General features: G+C 36.5%; 1 protein-coding gene and 1 non-coding gene across 2 annotated transcripts; both read right to left on the reverse strand.

Moving 5' to 3' along the window:
• Positions 1–10,284: 10,284 nt before the first annotated feature.
• On the reverse strand, positions 10,285–11,187 carry LOC146906024 (uncharacterized). The gene is made up of 2 exons (XM_085728714.1): positions 11,161–11,187; positions 10,285–11,010 (listed from the first exon to the last, which is right to left on the reverse strand). Exons 1-2 carry the CDS (start codon positions 11,185–11,187, stop codon positions 10,285–10,287), a joined length of 753 nt encoding a protein of 250 aa, XP_085584840.1.
• A 5,007-nt stretch (positions 11,188–16,194) lies between these two features.
• LOC146906025 (small nucleolar RNA R71) lies at positions 16,195–16,301 on the reverse strand. Its single transcript, XR_015020877.1, has one exon. It is a non-coding gene; the product is annotated as a small nucleolar RNA R71 (small nucleolar RNA).
• Positions 16,302–22,552: the final 6,251 nt, after the last annotated feature.

Here is a 22,552-nt window from a genome sequence, read left to right on the forward strand (position 1 = left end):
ACGAAAAGATTTTTTTGAAAAGCAGCAAACAACAAACTAACGCATTATTTGAACAAATAAATAGTAGAAGGAACATCAAAAGCGACCCGATTGCGGCTAATATAGTCCGGTAGTGGATTAATTTGCACGTCCGAATTCAATCTTTGAAAAGCAAGATATTGGCTTTAATCAGCTTCTGGAGTTCAATCTTCAAAGAGAAACAGTGCTCGATGTCATGGCCAGGTGCTCCTTGATGGAAGGCACATGAGAGGTCAGGTTGATACCAAACCGGCAACTCGTTAGGCACCCGAGGAGGCGCTCTAGTTTGGACAAGGTTCTTCATGACCAAGATGGGAAGCAGCTCCGCATATGTCATTGGGATTGGGTCAAACTGCATCCTTGGAGCCTGTTGTCGAGGCTGCTGTTGATGTTGGCGTTCGGGCCCTTGCTGGAACTGTTGCTGATTCTGTGAAGCTACCAGTTGAACAACCAAGGTGCCCAGTCTCTTTGACCCAGCCTGGAGTGTTGTGATCTCTTGCTCAAATTGATACGTTCTCTCTTTTTTGCTTGGACGAGTGCTGTAAGTGCGAGTTGACTTTGAATGAGGACATCAGACCACTTTTGACTAAGACCGAATGATCTTTTATTGAAAAGACACAGTGTGAGACTCAGACTTGAAACTATGGATGCAAAATGATGCATGCTATGCCTATGCAAAAACAAACATGAATTTTTTTATTTATCGAAGAACTTGTCAAAGTAATTGTAAACATCATAAGGTACATTGTTTCATTTGATAATTTGAAAAAAATGGTTCCCTTAGGAATAAAAGCAATGCCAAAGACAAAGTCCCCGATAAAGCTGATGTCTAGTTTAAGACTTTTGAAATTGTATTCCTTGGTGTTCCTCTTTACAAGGTCCACACCTCTGATGTTTACAAAAACTTATCGAAGTCCTCGGTATTTAATGAGAAAAATTTTATGAATGTATGCATGTATGCATGATTATGCAACAAGAACGGTGAAAACATGGTGAGGTTATCATGACTACTCATGTCGACATAAATTACTTCCAAGAGACCTCCGTTGAGTGGGGTTATCACATGTACCATATCCCGAAACTTACTCTCGGTATGGGACTTTGATTATACCACCATCCTATCTTATGTTTCCCTCAAGTCCGGGTGTAGGACTTATCTCACCACTCACGTTTAAGAAGGCAGAAAGAAGAAGGAAGAACACATATATACACGAATTTCCATCTTTTATTTATTTTTTTTTTTTGATTTTTGACTGTTTTTTTTAAGCAAGTTTAAAGCACAAAATTTTAAACAAAACCAAGTTAGGCTTAACCCTCTTAAGGTATCCCCAGTGAAGTCGCCATTTATGTCGCGTCATTTTTCGGAGATCAAGGCTATTTGATTAGCTTTTGACTCACTTTTTATTTCACGACTTTGAAAAAATTTATTTAAATTGGGGGGTCCGGGGGTTGGTTACGTAAAGGGAAAGTATTAGCACCCTTTATGTTCGTAGTATTCTACGAGAACCTTTTGATTTTATTTAACTTTTTGTGCTATAAACTTGCTTGCTTTTTTTTAAAAATGAAATTTTGAAATGATTAAAAAGGAAGACCTAATTATCTACATTTTATTGATTTGGAAGGACGAGTGTCATCTGCCTACGTACTCGTGAGGGATCAAAACCTCGTAGTTCGGGGTTTGAAATTGACGTTTGATTTGTTGTATGTTTTTTTATTAATTTTTGAAAAAGTTTAAAAGAAAAAGCCAAGTGGCAAATGAGAATTGGTTTGTATTTTTTATATTGAACGAAAATAAACTCAAAGTAGAATTAAAATTGATTTGAAATTTGATTAAGAAAGAAAATAAAAAGAACGATCACTTGATTGAAAATCAAGGTTTATTATGAAAATATTTTTGTGATTTTTGTTATTTGAATGTTTTTGTTGTTTTAGAATAATAAATGAAAATTAAACTAACGGAGCAATAAAAATAAAAGCGCGTGGATTTTTGTAGTGACGTTGGGTCACCACAAAATCCCTAATCTAATTTTTTTTTGCATTTTTGGATATATATAAAGCGGTAAAGAAATAAAAGACACACACACACACTTTTTCTCATTTATATTTACATTGGACCTAAATACATTCTAATTGCTGGAAAATAAATGACAATAATTAAAATGCTAAATAGAAATAAAAATATGCTAAAAAAGAAATAAAATGCAAGAAAATAAAAGAAAATAAAAGGAAAGGACAAACGAAGGGACAAAATTACCGAAGGGACTTTTCCGAAGGGACAGAAAAAGAGGGAGAAGAAAAGAATAGCTCGTCAACACAAGCTAAATGAGGGAGAAGAGAGAAAAGTTCTTTGACAACTCAAGAGAACTTTTGGTGTGTGAAATTGTGAGGAATGAGAGCTATATTTATAGGAGAGGAGGTTGATGAAAATGGAAAAATGGTTTAATGGATTTTGATGGTGATTTGAATGGTGTTTAATGGTGAATTTTAAAAGAGGAATGTTAAAGTTGACACTTGACTTGAAATTTTTTTTTGGACCTTGGACATTTTATTTTTGGACCTATTGACACTTTGTTTTTTTTTTTTTTTGACTTGGACAATAAAATAAAAGTGACCAAAATAAAATATGAAAAATGACTAATTAAAAGATAAAATAAAAATTAGAAATAAAAATTAAAATTTATAAAATTAAATAAAAGATGGAAATTAAAGAGTAAATAACAAATAATAAAAAACTAAAGAAAACTAAAAATATAAAAATATAAAGAGAGAAGAGGGCCTGACTTGAAACCAAACATGAGATATTTTAAAATACCTCTCTGTTAAATTTTTCACTAAAAAGTCAGAGACTAATCAGGGTCAAACGGCGCATGAATGTGGGACCTTAGGTCAAAAATTGGGGTATGACAATTATCTTTAATTAAGTTTTCTCTTTCATGATAGCATGACAATGTAAAAGCAAAGATTATCCACAAATAGGGGTGGGAACATGCCAGACCGTCCGACAGAGACCTATGACTTAGCCTTAAAGTCTAGCTCGACCCAGCTCGTTTAATAAAAAGGTCAGGCTCAAGCTTTTTATAAAGTCTATTTACTTAAATAGGCTAGGCTAAGGCTTATAAAAAAGCTTATTAAGCCCGTCGGGCCAGCCTATTAAGCATTTTATATATAATATACATTTCATTATTGATAATGTTGATGCTTTATTTTTATAAACTCAAGCTTTCATATGATTTGGCTATTTAGTAGCAGGTATATTGGTGTGATTAGCCATTCGTAAGTATTTGTTATTTAGTAGAAGTCATGTTTGTGTGCTTTAGGCCTTCATAAGTTTTGGCCTATTTAGTGGTAGACTTATAGATGTTCCTAGGCCCTAGTGTAAAATAGACTTTTAAATATGCTTTTAGGCTTCATCAAACCTTTAAAAAGGTCAGGTCAGACTTAAAAAATAAGCCTATGACGGGTAATAGGTCAGGCTCAGGCCTATAATTTTTGAAGTAGGTCAGGCTGAAACCTTACAAAGCTCGGCTCGGCCTATCACATTTCCACCCCTATCCACAAATATATTAACATTAGTATTTATAAGTCAAAAAATAGGGATTAAAATACGACATATTTTGGAATGGAGGAAGTAGCAATTTTGGACTTTGAAAACAACACTATTGAGATAACATGCAACAGCTGCTGAACCTTTCACAACAGCAGCATCAGTGCTGCTCAAAAAGCCACCAAACAGCCAGGACCCTCCGGACTGAAAAAGAATAGCACACCCGTTACCTCATCAAGCATTCACGGGGGCACCAACTCCACTCATAAAACAAACAAGTCGGACTATTGAATCTTACTAAAAACCACTGCCAAGATATCACCTTAACCTCCTCCACTAGAAGTTCCTTCCAAACAAATGCCGCCACCTTTGTAGGAGCCTCGGATTTCCAAATTTGGCGAAACACCATCCTCTCCCCTTCCAGACAGATCCCGATTCACCCTCCCCTCCAACTTCAAATACATAGACTTTACCGAGAAGGTATTGTCATCCTCCAATCTCCACCTCCACCTATCTTTGCCATTACCACACTTAAAACCATCCAAATCCGCCAATAAGTCCATTAAGAGTTTATTTTCCCATACAAACAAATGACGCCTCCAATTAAAGGTCCACACTCCTCCATTTGGATTAGGCATCCACAAATCATGCAATGTAGCCTCTTGACTCGTAGAAATGGAAAAAAAAGGTATGATATTTAACCATAAAAGATACCTCCCATCTCCTCGCTACCTTCCAAATGCTAGTATTGGCCCTGTCTCCCACTCTACGCACTACCTCTTCATTGAACCAATCCACCTCCTATCCATTTACAAGCGACACCAAGTCTTTCCACCACCTAGAGGCATTAGTCGTCCACACACCAACCCCATCTTCCAACAATTTGCCAACCTTGAGGCCATATCTCTCAAGTATCACATCCTTTCAAAGAGCATTGTTACCATGCAATAACCGCCATCTCCACTTAGCAAGAAGACTCAAGTTAACCATACCAACATTTCTAACACCAAGGCCACCAATAACCTTCGGTTGACACACCACCTTCCAACTAACCCAATTAATTTTCCTACCACCCTTTGTTCCTCCCCAAAGAAACTCCCTTTGGATTCTAACAATCTTCTTTACTACACAAGCCGACATTTTGAAGAAGGAGAGATAAAAATATTGGTATCACATTTAGGACTGAATTAAGAAGGACAATTCTACCACCAAGACTAAGATACTTATTCCCCTAAGAAGACAACTTCTTAGAGAATTGATCTAACAAAGGATCCCAAGTAGAGGCTCTTCCGGGATTACCTCCCACCGGCAATCCCAAATACTTGAACGGAAAGGAACCTTGACCGCAATTTAAGAAATTACATGCCATTCCCATAAATTCCGGCTCAACATTAATACCCATCAAACAACTCTTGAAAAAATTTACTTTCAACCCGGATGCCATCTCAAAACCCCTTAGAAAAGCTTTCCAAGTCCACAAATTCTCCACTGTTGCTTTCCCCACACAAAGAGTATCATCGGCATATTGAAGATGAGAATAGATCTTCACCTCTTCCTTAACCTTGAAGCCCTAAAAAAGGTTTAACCGCACCCTGTTCCTCATTAAACCACCGAAACCCCCCGCCACCAAGAGAAAAAGAAAACGTGCAAGCGGATCCCCCTTGTTTTAAAATATTGAATTAATTAATCTATTCATCTATTGAATTTATCTATTCATTCATATTTATATAATTTTGAAATATTGAATTAATTAATTTCATTATAAATATAAAAAAGGGAACAATTTTTTAATTTTATTAATAATTAAAAAAACTAAAACTTGAAAAAAATTATAATAAATTACATACGTTTGATTTCTTTTTTAACATTAAGATGAATAAATTATTTGATGTAGTAAAAAATAGTCTTTCATTGAAAATTCATAGTTGATCGATTAAATATAACACTTGTAAGTACTATTTATTTTATTTTTTTACTAATAAAATAATATAATAATTTAATAAAGAAAAAAACTACAATTAATTATGTATGTGTGACCCTGGGAACAGGCCAGGCCGTCCGACAAGGGCCTATGGCCTAGCCTATTTAAAGCCTAGCTCGGCCCAGCTCGTTTATTAACAAGGTCGGGCTCAAGCTTTTTATAAAGCCTATTTAATTAAATAGGCCAGGCTAAGGCTTACAAAAAAGTCTATTAAGCCCGTCGGGCCGGCCTATTAAGCTTTTTATGTATAATATATCTTTCATTATTGATATCGTTGAAGTTTTTTTTCTCATAAACGCAAGTCTTCATATGATTGGTTATTTAGTAGCACATATATTGGTGTGATTAAACCTTCATAAGATATCATTATTTAGTTGCAGACATATTCATGTGCTTTAGGCCTTCGTAAATTTTAGCCTATTTAGTAGTAGGCTTACATGTGTTGCTAGGCTTTAGTGTAAAATAGGCTTTTAAATAGGCTTTCAGGCTTCATCGGACCTTTAAATAGGTCAGGCCAGACCTCAAAAATGAGCCTATGACGGGTAATAGGCCAGGCTCAGACCTATAATTTTTGAAGTAGGTCAGGCTTAGGCCTTACAAAGTCCGGCCCGACCTAGCCTATTTCCACCCCTAGTGACCCACATGTAATAGGAGAGAGAGGGTGCCTATAAAAGCACTAATCTCTATAGGCACCCAATTAATTGGTATTACAATAGGGATGTTTATTTAACTTGGTGCTAAATAGGGGAAGAACCCCCGTTGCAGATGGTCTTAGTCTCACAAAGTATATACACTAGAGATAATTTAGGCAAAAGTCATGTCACGTTGGTTTCAACTTTAAAAAAAAAAATTATTTTATGTTTCAAAAATTTAAACAAATTTTAGAGATTTAAAAAAAAATGAAGCTAATATTTTTTTTTGTTTATTGTCTATTAAAAATTACTTTTTTTTTTTATTTAGACATTGCGATGCCTTCTTTGTTATAAAAAAAAAAATCATTTTAGAGTAAAAAAATGTTTTTTTTTATAAAAATCCTAAATAAATACTTTTCCTACAAGATCCTAAATGACATAAGTGATTTGTATAATAAAAAATATAAATTTTCTGAATTTTTTTAAAACAATCGAACCATAAAATGATCTAGTTTCAAAAGAAAAAAAACGGAACACAAAATATACACACGTTTGCTTAATTGTTACAGTATTATCTGATCTCCCCTCCGAGTTTGTTGTTCACATCTCCCCTCCGAAAGGTTTATCTGATCTCTTAGATTCAGACTCTGCGGGCACCTGATTCTGTAGACTTGAGTCCTTTCTTTTTTTGTGTTTTTGTTCTCTTTTTTTGTTTTTGTTAGCTTTGTAACCAAAAAAAAATTGTTATAGTAATTGATTTTATTAATAATAAAATCAAAAAGGAATTAATTTATTTTATCTGTAAAATCATATCAATCTGTTTAATGGTTATGTTAATTGATTTTATTATCAATTTTATTTCTTTTTCTTGCTTCGCCTTACAATACCACTTCTACATAGTTCTATTAATATACCCTACCGGAAAGAAAGAAATAGAAGGTACACCAAAGTAAAATTTGGAAATAAAAATGAAAAATAATCACGTTGTAGAGAAGAAGAACGACAAAACAACAATGTCAATTCCTTTTAAAATTGGAAGGAACCTTTCTCTTGATGAACCCAAAACGTTACATCAAGATCAACTAAACGCAGCCCGGGTTCGATTTTTTCTTTTCTTTTCCTAATAGCTTTATTTGTTACATTTCTCTCTTTTTATATTTACATATTATACATTTTATATATTATTATTATGACTGAAAACTGTTGCAGGAGGAGGCTCTCAAAATCATGAACAACCACTCCAAAGAAGAAGCTTTAAAAATATTCTTAAAGGTGACATGAATTTTCTTTAATTAGTTTTTCTTTTACTTTTAATTTTAGAATGTTGTCAAATTGGAATTAGTATACTCAACCTCAAAAAGCTTATACTGTATATGCATTCTATCAAATCAAAATATTAAAGATTGCATAATGTGTTTTGATGGTGTCAGGGATTGGTGCCGCTGCCAAATTCAAAAGAGGAAAACTTAGATGGTTGAAGATTTGATTGGAATTGAAAAAAAGTGTTTTTATTTATTTAATTTTTTTTTTGTCAAAGTAGTCTAGTGGTTAGAGCTCACATATTTAAATGTGAATAAATGGGGTGTCTGGGGTTCTAAATGGGGTGTCTGGGGTTCGAACCCCAACCCCTGCATATAATATGCAATATCCCTACCAACTGAGCTAAGCTCAGATTAGTTTCTTTTTTATTACATTTAACTAAGAAATGATCTAGCCGCTGACTAATATGAAAATACTATGCAATTGATGTGTTTTATTTTTTTTCGTAATACCCTCTTTCTTTTGGTAGATTCACATTATAATAAATTAGTTGAAAACATTTAGATGAGATGACACATGTCTCTTATAATTTAATTATGATCTTGAGTTCGAGTTCAACATTAGACATGTAAACGCATTAAAACTTTTAGAAGAATTTGTCGCCTATTTGAATCTCACAAAGCTCGAGTATCAAGGGATTAGTCTCCGCATATGCGTGTGTGGAGATACCCGATTTACATAAAAAATTATAACAAATTGTTTATTGTGGTGAAATTAAATTGACAATTGTACTTTGATAAATAATAAAGAATTTGAGTTCTATTTACCTGAGTATTTTAACATTAAACTACAATCTACGATATAACAAAAAAAAAAAAAATCAAACCTTTCTCTATAAAGAAGTAGTCCACGAGACTTGACTTGGGTATAATGGGGTGAGCTGTCATTCTCTCTTTTAGCGAATTTGCATTGTATCGATATACTCTTTCAATTTGAATGAATAAATATCATTTATTTTTGTAAAAAAAAAAAAATGGCTTACGTATAATCGACATCTACATCTATAATCAATCTATCATATCTAAACGAATCAAACATTTTCTATATACAATAGTGCACATCCATGGTTTAGGTCTAAATCATGCCACGTGTACTATTTTCAAAGCGCTGCTTATCAAGGAGTAGGGTTGGACAAGGACCCGTGGCCCGGCCCAACCCGGAAAAAACCGGAAAAAAACCGAGCTGAGTGGGTTAATTCGGGTCCGCGCGTCAAACGGATCACAAATACGGGTACACAAGGGTATCAATGGGCAGAAACGGGGAGAGGAACTTCACTCGCGGGTACCCGAACCCGCCCGTAGCAAAAATGTGTCGTTTTGCGTTCATATAGATATATACGGAAGAAAACATGAAACCCTAGTTCTTATCATGCCTCATAGTCACTCCTAGCGGCCCTCTCCTCCTCACCTCCTACCACCACAACACTAATGACCATCTTCATCTTTTTTTCTTTCTCACCTCACTCTCTTACCTAACACATAAAACCCTAACACAAACAAAGAGGAAGAAATCCACTTCAATCGATCTTCATCCTTCCTCCTCACTTTCACTCCTTCAAATTTTGAAATATTGCATGTCTAGATCTGAAAGGTACTAATTTATCTTACTATATATAGTTTATTTGGTTTTGTAGTAGTAGCAATTGAATCTGTTTGTTAGACTTTTCAAGATCTGAACTTTATTCAGTGTATGGGTTTGTTTTTTATTTTGTCACTAACATGATATTCATGTGAATGTCTTTGATGCATATTTTGTTATGATTTTTAATGCCTATGGAAGCTTCTTCCTTTAAGTTCGTTGATTCTTTGTTTCTTTCTTATTCTAATGTGTGTTATTTATGTTGTTTGTATAGACACATGGGAAGTGGTAGTGGATCCTTTGCCTCAAATTCCAAACATTTGCTAGAACTCAAGGAGCCGATGTGGTTGATTCAGTGGAAGATCAAGGAGTTTGAGAACATTGTATTTGTATTTAATTGTCCAGATCCAGTGTTACTATTATTATTTTAAAGGTCAATGTATTTATTTTCTTTGAGATTGAGAAGTCTCTAAATTATTAAGCATGGTTTGTATTAGTTTTTTATTTTTTAAGGAATGGTTTCTATTAGTTCTTTGAGATTCACGTCAAAATAAGACCCATTTTAAAAGGAAAATATGTTAAAATAAGTTTTTTAACAAGAACAAAGTTAAACAAACATAAAAACTAGTTTAATATTGAAAAAAATAACCAAAAAAGAAACACATCAAAATTTATTGGGCTGAATTTTTGAATGGCCCAGTAAGATGTCAAACCCGTTTTACCCGAAGAAAATTGTTTTTCTGACATAGAATACTTCCCATTGACACATGGAAATGACCAAATTACCCCCAACGGTTGTTAACTGCCGCTGGGAAACACGCCGGTAGTTAACTACCGTTGAGTGCCAGCGGTTGTTAACTACCGCCGAAGCTGAATGTAGCGGTTGTTAACTGCTGCTACGTGCTTAACATTTTCCAGAAGCTCATTTCCATCTTCCTTATTTTGTGTCTTTCCTAACCAATTTTAACTTTCATTTTCATCTAAATTTTTTATCAAATAACCAATTGAAAATTCTTCTAAAATTTTCATCTAATAATACCTAAACATATTCATCCAATATTTAACAGGAACATGGTAAAATTAAAACGCAAGAAATAATATAAAACGAACGTACGTATATGTCATAGAAATAGGAAAATGTATGGAACATGTCATAATAATACATCATGATCATCATATTCAAAAAATACATAAAAAAATCCTAATACTAATCAGCCCTGCCTACCCTGCCTCTGCTGCCCCCTGCGCCGCCTGGAAATCTGATAAGTAAGGGCAGGCTCAGTAGCACTAACAATCTGCATGACCTCCTGGACACCCTCCTCTTTGGTCATCTCGCCATGCCTGACCACAATATCTCGGGCTATGTGCGCCACATCCCGGACGATCATCAGTGTGTCAGGCATCTCCCTGTCATGCTCCTCCTCAATCACCTGCTCCACGTTTGCCGGCCTGGGAGGGGATCCCTCATCAGGTGGGAGAATGCGAGGGTGAGAGACTCTGGCATACCAAGCCATGTAGCTAGGAACATGTTGCCATGGTGTCTCACACCCATCTACCCAAGCAGGTACAAGCCATGGTCGAGCGTCCATCAACACAATGGTCAGCATCTGTGTAGGCACCTGAGGGACAGCTGAAGGATGTCTGGGAACGTCCTGAACAAAGGAGAACTGTCTCTTCACCCGCTCAGGTAAATGACGGTACACCCTCTCCTTCCCACACATGAGCCATCCCGAGTAAGTGCACAAGATATTAAATGGGTGCACATCTCTGTGATCACCATAGGTAGAAAACCTGACGTCATCCACCTCCATGCGATCCAGGCGTGAGCGGTAATGGTGCACACTCTTATGGCCTTTGCTAGTGAGCCATCTCCCAGCACATGATGTCCGCGGGTCCCACTCCGGGTTACGCTTCCTTGGGTAAGGACCTGGCAAATGCTCCAAAATCCATCCATGCAACAAAATAAATAATACTCAAAAATAATTATTAGTGTTAAATATTCAATAAATCTAAAACATTATAAAATAGTCTAACATGATAATAAAATTTATAAAATAAATTCATAAAGAAATTAAGATAAATATTACCATCAAAAGAGTCGCAGAGCCAACCATCGTTCAGTTATTCAAGATAACAGAATCATCCAGATAATCGTAGAGGTAGGCTAAGGTCATCCCTCCCCATGACCACTTCCCAATCGCCCCCAAGTCCGCCATGCAATCAAGATATATCAAGTCGATGTGTCTGTTCGTTTTGTTAGTGAACAACGCACAACCGACAAGATATAGAAGGAAACTCCTCACACAACACGCCCTCCTCCTGGCTCTCTCCTGCATCTCCTCCCTCGACTGTGGATGCTCAAGTCGTCTAGCCTCAGTCAGGTGCTCCTCATAAACCCGCTTCAGTGCGAGATAACTGATATGACCAGGAGATTCATCCCTAACCTGAGCTCTGGCATCAGCATCTGACATGCCCAACAACTTGGTCATCATATCAATCGATCGGTCCCGATCCATCGACTCATCGTGCTCCAACATGCGGCCGTAAATAGGAATGTGCAGAAGATTATGCACATCGTCCAGAGTGATCGTCATCTCCCCCACAGGTAGATGAAAACTACTCGTCTCTGTGTGCCACCTCTCGCATAGAGCACGTATCATGGCATGGGTCACAGTCGAATACCCAACGTGTATCAAACCATGGAGGCCAGACCCCTCCACAGGTTCCCAAAACCACCTCAAAGCCTCCTCCGGCTTATCAAGCTCCTTCAATCTTTTCCCTGCGTTTACGCACTTATAACTATTTTAAATAAATAAAACACTTACGCTACATTATTTTAAATAAATAAGACACTTACGCTACATTATTATAAATAAATAAAACACTTACGCTACATTATTTTAAATAAATAAAACACTTACCCTACATTATTTTAAATAAATAAAACACGTACGCTACATTATTTTAAATAAATAAAACACTTACGCTACATTATTTTAAATAAATAAAACACTTACGCTACATTATTTTAAATAAATAAAACACTTACACTACATTATTTTAAATAACTAAAACACTTACGCTACATTATTTTAAATAACTAAAACACTTACGCTACATTATTTTAAATAAATAAAACACTTACGCTACATTATTTTAAATAACTAAAACACTTACGCTACATTATTTTAAATAAATAAAACACTTACGCTACATTATTTTAAATAAATAAAACACTTACGCTACATTATTTTAAATAACTAAAACACTTGCGCTACATTATATTTAATAATTCAAACACTTACGCTACATAATATTTTAAATAATCACTTTAAAACATTTAAAGAATTTTAAACAATTTAAACACTTACATTATTATGGTTCACCCAAAGAGGGTTCGCCACGTGTCTCGCGTAGTCGGACAACAATGACGTGGTCAGAGGTCCTCCAGGAAAGGGAGCCTCTCCAGCAGGATAGGGCGGTATCCGCAGAACACGACAACCTCGTCGTGGCTGAGGCTCACGCTCAGGCTCACCCTTGGGAATAACATTCTGTGCCTCCATATAATCTGCCACAACATCCTCTGGCACCCCCTGATCATGTCCCATCTCCGCATCCTCTGCCTCGGCCTCCGGCTGAAAATACATCCTCTCCTCCTCCATCCGATCATAGCCAACAAAATCATCATCCACATACCCAACATAACCATGCGCTGGTGTCGGATCAACCACCTGGGAGGAGTCATCCACATGTGCCTGTGAGCCCTCTCCATGCATCCTCGGGTCCCTGCGCCTCCGAGTCTTAGGGACATACGGGTCTTCAGCCCTCTTTTCTCTCCGAGTACTAGCGGTACTCGCCTCTTTACCTCTCCGCATCCTATCCTCTCTAATAACCCGCCGCTGCTCATCCGTATCCCTAGCCATATCTGTACAAAACAAATTTTAAAAAACATAAATAAGTTGCCAAAAAATCCAACACCTTAAGTGCATTTTAACATAACATATTCAAAATCCAACATAACATAACACAACAAATTTCACATATTCACATATTCAAAATCCAACATAACATATATACATTATTAAATTTAACATATTTGAAAAAAAAAATCACAAAAAAAGCAAGATTATTTCACTTAGGCATTTCATCAAACACCTTAAGTGCATTTTAAAATACTAGCACAATTAGTGTTAATTCAACATCAAATTCAACTACATTGAACATAAACCTACTCTAAACAACAATGTCAGCATAACCAAGCCTAAACAACATCTAATTCTATCATAATTTTCAATGTCAGCATAACCAAGCCTAAACAACATCTAATTCTATCAGAATTTGCAATTTTTATACCTAACCTAAACCTAACCTAAACTCTAAACATTTTGCTAAAATTATGAAAACTAACAACCTAAACAGCCTACATTACATGTAAATAGGAAGAAAGGTACTTACTTGTTAATTACTTGAAGAAATTTGCCTCAAATCCGTGCAATTGAAGTTGGGGTCAAGTTGGTTTTGTGTTGTTTTGAACTTGAACCAGAAACTGGAAGCTGTCTGCGTTCTTAAGATGCAGAACTCAGCGGTAGTTAACAGCCGCTGGATCTCAGCGGTAGTTAACTACCGGCGTGTTTCCCAGCGGTTGTTAACTACCACCAGGGGCATTAAGGTCATTTCCATGTGTCAATTGGAAGTATTCTTTGTCAAAAAAGCAATTTTCTTACCCGAACCCTGTAACCCAAACCCGTTTTACCCGAACCCGTTCAAACCGAATCTCATATTTGGGCAGAATTGGGTCTGTACTATACACCCGCGGGTTGGGCTGGGTGGAGGGTTTGGGCCCGAACCCGCCCGATATCCACCAGGAGTGTAAATCAAGTTATTTAATTAACAATCCTGCTATGGAGCCGCAGTGACAACTTTTAATTTTTTTTTTTTTTTAAAGAGTGACAACTTTTAATAACAACATCACAATCCCAACCCTACTATATAATCTTCATTTCCTTGCAATTTGTATTACACAATTTGATATCAACATCACAATTCCTACTACCCAATTCTCTATCCAATTTTAATTTGTTTTTCATTCCTGACCAAACGAAATGCATTTTCTTTCATTTGAACGATGTCATTCCTCGGCCACTAGAAGAAGAAGAAGAAGAATTGTTTAGGAGTATCAAAGCGAGCTTTAAGCTTATCTCTTTGGGATCAACTTCTCATTCTAATTTTGCATAGTAACCAAAAAGATATGAAAATTGTTGTTCACACATTGCATAAGTGATGAGTCATAGATTAGTATATTTTAATGCTTTATTTAGTTTAGTTTTAAATAAGATTTGATTTAATTATATTGCATTTTATTTCCTTTTAGAATATTTTACTTTAAATTGTCTTTTATTTTATTTTAGGAATGAATATATGGTGGAAGGTGCCTTGGAGCGAAAGAAAGAGGACTGGAGCAAATACAGTGCGAAAATACGAAGATACGGAACAAAAATATGTTCCCACCAAGTCAGAAGCTTGGCACGGCCAGTGCCAACATGTGGCACGGCCGTGCCACCTCCAGAGGCCTCTTTTGCTGCTTTTTCTTCGGGCCCAAGTTACCCTGTTGCAGCTTTACTGTTTTACCCTTTTAGTTGCTTAGTTTCTAAGTCGATTGTAAAGCTATAAATAGAGTAGCTCTCCACCATAAACGTTCACCCTTTACTTTGTTTATTTCAAGTATTATTTCAATAAAAAGTCTTTATTTCCCTTTTACTTTCTTTGCAATTTATTTTACTGTTTTTCTCTCTTCTTCCCACATGTCTACAATGATCATGAGTGAGTAGACTTCTTCGTCTTGGGATTGTTGGGGAGTCTAATGACTCAATCCTAAACAAAACAAGCCTAAACCCTAATTTCTATGTAACCCTAATTTCTAATCTAGATTCACCGTCCTAACGTGGATTAACAATTATCAAACTGTGGAAGCGAAAGCGGAGGGTTTGATAATCGTTAATCCATCATCCCAAACATCAATTCATAAAGCGAGAGCGGAGTCTTGATGTTGGAACAAGTGAATCTAGACAATAATTGCAAAACAGTGAAATAGTCTTTGCAATTATTGAGACAAAGAGTAGTTTCAATCCTCTATGCATCTTCTAGTAATCATGTCAGCGAAATAGGCTTGGTTGCTAGAAGTAAACTCTCACCGGACTTTCATCGGAAAGGTGAGGGGCTAAGGGAAACCGGTCTTTAGAAATTAGTGTGTAAACCATGAAATTAGATGTTTAGGTCTTGTCTAGTGAAGGATTTGTCATTATAATGAACCAATGATCCCGAGGCTTTTTATTAATATTGTTTTTATCTTCAGCAATCAAAACCCCTTTTTACTAAACTTTCTCTCCCTCTAATCATTCACTAAAGGTTAATTAAGTTGAACAACTCCCTAGCGGAACGATACTTTTACTTACTACTATTACTTCGATAGGCCGTGCACTTGCGGTTTGGCTCTATCAAGTTTTTGGCGCCGTTGCCGGGGAGTTGTTGTAATTTGATTAACTTTTTAATAGTGATTAGACTATATATATATATATATATATATATATATATATATATATATATATATATCTTTTTCCTTATTTTATTTTACTTCATATAAAAAAAAATCTTTTTCTTTATTTTATTTTATTTTATATATAAAAAAAAAATCTTTTTGTTTATTCTTTCTTTTTCTATTTCTTCTTTTGCCTTTAACTTCTTGGGAAGATAATAACGATATGGGTAAGGAATGCACTCTCATAGAGTATGCAATCCCATCTTCAATTGAGTCATACGATGTTATTGTGTACCCAACGGTTGATGACAATTTTGAAATAGAACCTGCACTTATTGAGTTAGTGCAGCAAAATCAATTTTTCGGATCACCCACTGAGGATCCGAATTTTCATATTTCAACTTTTTTAAGACTCGGTGGAACCGTGAATGCAAGCCAAGAGGTCGTAAGGCTGCACTACTTTCCTTTTTCCTTAGGGGGGAGAGCTAGTGCTTGGTTTAATTCATTGAAACTTGGTTCTATCACTTCATGGCATCAAATGAAGCAAACTTTTCTTGCCCGATTCTTCCCCTATTCTAAAACAGTTCAATTAAGGAATCGAATCACACAATTCACTCAAAAAGATGGAGAATCTCTTTACGATGTGTGGGAGCGTTTCAAAGAAATGCTTAGACTTTGTCCCCATCATGGTTTAAAGAACTGGCTTATTATTCACATTTTTTATAATGGTCTTTTGTATCCCACAAAGATTTATGTTGATGCAGCTGCAGGTGGAGCTTTGATGAACAAAACATACACAGAAGCATATGCTTTGATCGAGGTCATGGCACAAAACCACTATCAGTGGACCTACGGAAGGGACACCACTAATGTTGCTCCTTCACCCTCTCAGAAAGAGGTAGGTATGTATGAAAATTCTTCCCTTGATCATCTGGCTGCTAAAGTTGACGCACTCTCACAAAAATTTGATAAAATAAATACTAGTGCTGTCACACCTGCCCCTGTATCACCTCTTTGTGAAGTTTGTGGTGTATTTGGCCATATTGGCATTGATTGCCAACTATGTAGTGTTGTTAGAAGTCCTGAGCAAGTAAACTATGCTGAATATAATCAAGGGTTTAAAAATAACCAAATTTTTTTTCAAACCCCTCAAAATCTTTTTGGACAAGAAACAACACCACTCAGTTATGCAAACAGCCAAATAGTCCCTCAAAAATCCAGCTTAGAACTTTTTTTAGAAAATTTTCTTATAAATCAATCTGAGCAGCTCCAAGAGTTTAAAAACCAAACTGAATTTTTGAAGGACTCTCTTGCCAAACATACATTGAACATAGACTCCATAGTTACTCACAGTAAGATGATAGAGACTCAGACTTCTCAAGTACCCCAACAGCTGGCTACTCCCCCTCAAACCTCTGAAGTCCTTCTAGGCCAAACCGAAACCAACCCCAAAGACCATATAAGTGCTATTATTTATAGGGATGGTAACAAACTAGAGGACCCCGTTGTGAAAATTAAGAACAATGAAGGAGAGATAGGAAGTGATAAGCCTCAAAGTGAGAAAGCTATAGGAGAGAATGACAAGCCATTTGTTTCACCGTCTCATGAGCCTAAAATTCCTTTAACACAAGAGTTTGCTAAATCCAAGTTAGATGAGCAGTTTAGAAATTTTATTGAAATACTTCCAAACAAATTGCCACCTAAACTTAAGGATCCAGAGAGATTTTCCATACCTTGTGTCATAGGATATAAAACATTTGAGAAAGCCATGTGTGATTTGGGAGAGCATGTTAGTTTGTTGCCATTATCCCTTAGTGAGAGATTGGGTATAGGATAGTTAAAACCACCTTCTAACCGTCAAGCTAGTGACTCTAAACAAGCGCTTCGTGGGAGGCAATCCACGCATTTAATTGCTTTATTTTGTTTGTTTTTCTTTGTTTTAAGTTGTTTTGTAGGTAATTGTCCAAGTATGATTCAAGAAAAACTGAAAATTTTGAAGCCTCCGTGACCAGAATGTTGGCACGGCCCGTGCTAAGGTTGGCACGGCCGTGCCAACCTAAAACCACCCAAAACCAAAAAACTGGCAGAATGTTGGCACTGCCCGTGCCAATATTGGCACTGCCCGTGCCAAGCTTCTGCACCACATACCTTCAAAAACTTTCTTCTCCTTCCCCATTCACTCACTTCTCCTAAAAACTCCATTAACCCCCAACCTCCAAACCTCCATAACTCCACCAAATCCAAGAAATTCTTAACCAAATTATCCCAATTCATCATTCCAAACTTAACCACCAATCAAAACCAACCTTCAACCAAACCACACAAAGTCAACCCAAGGTCAAGGTCTAATGGCTTCAAGAAGAAGTGGTAAGAAACCAGCAAGGTCTCAAGGAGGACCTCCCTCAAAGAAGCAAGCACAAGTCAAGAATCATGGGATCAAGTTTAAGGACAACTCACAAAGGGATAGGTATAAAATTCTAATCTTTAAACCCTTGCATCCTTCTCGATATCTTGATTCTTACACTTTGAATATGCTAGAGCTTAGAAATGATGTCTATAGGTTGATAGGAAGGCTAGGTTGGACTGATATGTTAGAACCTATGAGGGATTATGAGAATTTCACCTATGAATTTTTGAGTTCCATTGTTTTTACTAAAGATAGGTTGAATTATGATAACCCTAACCATAGAGTTTCCTTTAGGCTAATGAATATTGATTATGATATGTCTCTTCAGCACTTTTGTGATGCCTTAGGTTTTGCAAACGAGGGGTATATCCATGATTCTTGGGATCCTAGCCTTAAGCCGGTTGACTATCAACCCGCTGTCTTTTGGGAACGTATCACCGGCCTTAGCTCCTTTGTCACTAGAGCCAATAAAGCTAGCAACATTCACAACCCCGTACTTAGGTACCTTTAAAGGGTAATGACTTGCACTATTTGGGGTAGAACCGAGCTAGGAAACACTAGAACCGATGAGCTCTTCATGTTGTGGGCAATGCTCTACAACCACCCCGTCAACACTTGTTTCTATTTGATTGATTACCTAGACTTCGTAGGTACTAGGCCAGCCGGTAAAGGAGTCATAGTGGTGGGTGGCGTCATTACATACATAGCTAGGTGTTTTGGAGTGAGTGAGGATGAGGGGATCAAACCAATTGAGGGAAACAATAAGCTTAACCGGGAAGCCCTCATTGCTATGAATTTCATTAAACATCGTCCACCAATCCATTACCAACTTAAGCTAAATGTGTCAATCATGTTTTTATTGCCTAACCCATCTCGGACTACCACCGAGGTGGAAGAAAATTGGTTGTATGTTGATGATGTGCAGGTTCTTGGTGAGCAAGATGATGATGAGGGAGAAGGTGCTAACTTGCACCATGATGTAGGAGAAGGTGTTAACTTGCACCAAGAGGAAGAATACCATGGCCACGAAGCCGGTGAACTTAATGAAGATCAAAGATGGACCTGGATTCATAATGAGATCGAGAGGATGAGCACCGAGCAACAAAGGCAAGGTGTTGAAATCTCCAGCCTTCGCAATGAAGTTCAAAAGGGCAACCACATCAGTAAAGAAAATAATGAAATGCTCTGACGGATGATGCAACACCTTCATCTCCACGGTCCTCCTTATGGACCTCAATGAACAATTGTGAGCTTTCCTCTTCCTCTCTTCCCTTCTCTCCTTCTCCTACTCTTTCTTCTTCTCCTTCTTCTTCTACTTCTTCTTATTCTCTTTTAATTTCTTTTTCTTTGAATCATTGAGGACAATGCTTCCCCTAAGTGTGTGTGTGTGTGTGGGGGGGGGGGGGGGGGGGGCTAATAAAGTGTCTAGAGTCGTAGTGTTTCCAAACTCCCTTGAACTTTATTCTTTTGTTTTGTTTTTATAGCAAGAGGCATGACTAGTAGCTTGTTTTTAATGTAAAATATGGCATAATTTTTTTTTGTTTTGTCTCTACTTTAAAGGTTGTTCCTTGTACATGAAAGTAGTTTCTAGTGTTTCTTGTGTTCTTGCTATACCCACATCTTGTTTTATTGTGAAAAATCTCCAATGAGAAAAGCAACCAGTTGCAATCTTTGAGCAAATGTATGAATAGGTATTTTAAGGAGCACGTTCTATCTTTAGTGTTAACTTAGACCCTTTAAAGTCTTCAGAGTAAAAGTAATATAAGTTTGTGTGGGAAAAATCAATGTTCTTAATTGTTATATTCTTAAATTGTTAAAGTTATAATGGGGCGGGAGAATGGCACCAACATGTGGGGGAAAGGACAATCCCTAACTTCCTAATTGTGGTGGTGACTCCCTAATTTGAACTTAAAGTGAAACAAACTCATCAATGCTAGGGGCAAAGGACAATTACATCCAAAAAGACTTCCTACGCGGAGATGAAATAAAATTTTGCAGCACTGCTTAGGGTGATTTTGAATCTAGGGGGAAAGGACAATTACATCCGAGAAGACTTCCTACGAGGATAGATAGTCCCTAAGCATCTGCAGCCCCTTGTGCTTAATAGTTAATCTAATCTAATTTTAACTTAAATTCCCATCACTCTTATATGAAATGAAGAAAGGACTTTTCTCGGTTACTTTAGCATTAAGGATAGAACCTATTCCTCATAATATCTGTCTTGTACAGGAGCAAGAAAAGGGTTGGACTGCACACACACACTCACTTGAGACTTGATGTTGGGTAGAACAGGTTCATGAGAAGTATTTGAAATTGTAATTAGTGTACTTGAAGCAAAGCCTTTCTTTTGAGACATGTGTTCTTAATATTGCCATGAATAAATCTTTTGTTGCTGCTATGTCTATTGCCTTTTGCTTGAGGACAAGCAAAGATTCAAGTGTGGGGGAGTTTGATGAGTCATAGATTAGTATATTTTAATGCTTTATTTAGTTTAATTTTAAATAAGATTTGATTTAATTATATTGCATTTTATTTTCTTTTAGAATATTTTACTTTAAATTGTCTTTTATTTTATTTTAGGAATGAATATATGGTGGAAGGTGCCTTGGAGCGAAAGAAAGAGGACTGGAGCAAATACAGTGCGAAAATACGAAGATACGGAACAAAAATATGTTCCCACCAAGTCAGAAGCTTGGCACGGCCAGTGCCAACATGTGGCACGGCCGTGCCACCTCCAGAGGCCTCTTTTGCTGCTTTTTCTTCGGGCCCAAGTTACCCTGTTGCAGCTTTACTGTTTTACCCTTTTTGTTGCTTAGTTTCTAAGTCGATTGTAAAGCTATAAATAGAGTAGCTCTCCACCATAAACATTCACCATTTACTTTGTTTATTTCAAGTATTATTTCAATAAAAAGTCTTTATTTCCCTTTTACTTTCTTTGCAATTTATTTTACTGTTTTTCTCTCTTCTTCCCACATGTCTACGATGAACATGAGTGAGTAGACTTCTTCGTCTTGGGATTGTTGGGGAGTCTAATGACTCAATCCTAAACAAAACAAGCCTAAACCCTAATTTCTATGTAACCCTAATTTCTAATCTAGATTCATCGTCCTAACGTGGATTAACAATTATCAAACTGTGGAAGCGAAAGCGGAGGGTTTGATAATCGTTAATCCATCATCCCAAACATCAATTCATAAAGCGAGAGCGGAGTCTTGATGTTGGAACAAGTGAATCTAGACAATAATTGCAAAACAGTGAAATAGTCTTTGCAATTATTGAGACAGAGTAGTTTCAATCCTCTATGCATCTTCTAGTAATCATGTCAGCGAAATAGGCTTGGTTGCTAGAAGTAAACTCTCACCGGACTTTCATCGGAAAGGTGAGGGGCTAAGGGAAACCGGTCTTTAGAAATTAGTGTGTAAACCATGAAATTAGATGTTTAGGTCTTGTCTAGTGAAGGATTTGTCATTATAATGAACCAATGATCCCAAGGCTTTTTATTAATATTGTTTTTATCTTCAGCAATCAAAACCCCTTTTTACTAAACTTTCTCTCCCTCTAATCATTCACTAAAGGTTAATTAAGTTGAACAACTCCCTAGCGGAACGATACTTTTACTTACTACTATTACTTCGATAGGCCGTGCACTTGCGGTTTGGCTCCATCAATAAGGCTGTGTCACACATGTAAAATACGGTTTTGCCCCCTCGGCAGTTAACTGCCGAGGAATTTAAAACCGGCTGCAGTTAACTGCCGAGGAAATCCTCGGTAGTTAACTGCCGAGGAATCAGAAAATTTCTTCACAAGCACTGTTCATCTTCTCTTCCTCTCTCTCTCGCAAATACCAAAAAACAAAAGGAATTAAACCTAACATTTCCATCCTATAACAGTAGCCTTATAGCAGGAAAGTTCTAAAAGAAAATGATATTACATAAGAACTTCTATGAAAAACTTATACACGGAGAACAAACTATAACTTGTGAGATTTTTTTTTTGTTTTTTCAATCTTCAAAAACTTATAAGTTATGATTAAAAATAATTAACCCTTTAATTTTTTTTCTTTAAAGCGTGAACAAATGAGTCCTTCAATTATAGCTTTTTTCATTAAGCTTCTTCCATTGTGTAATGTGAAGTGAAGAACAATAGATGGAAAAATGGACTAATGTTTCAACAGCAATTAAATGAGCGATAGAGAGGAAGAGAAGATGTGAAATCTGTTTCTTTGTAGTAACAACAATAGATGATTTGTTCCTTTGTATTAGATGTGAAATCTGTTTCTTTAAAACTTTTTCATTACGAACAGTGCGAGGGAGAGGAAGAGAAGATGAACAGTGCTTATGAAGAAATTTTCTGATTCCTCGGCAGTTAACTACCGAGGATTTCCTCGGCAGTTAACTGCAGCCGGCTATAAATTCCTCGGCAGTTAACTGCCGAGGGGTAAAACCGTATTTTACATGTGTGACACAGCCTTATGCAATGTGTCAACAACAATTTTCAAAAGATATATGTGTACAATTTATCCCTTTTAATACAAAAG

Source organism: Medicago sativa, chromosome 7, assembly GCF_051527215.1.
Source record: "Medicago sativa cultivar Bolivia chromosome 7, Bolivia_mono, whole genome shotgun sequence".
NCBI classification, from domain to species: domain Eukaryota; kingdom Viridiplantae; phylum Streptophyta; class Magnoliopsida; order Fabales; family Fabaceae; genus Medicago; species Medicago sativa.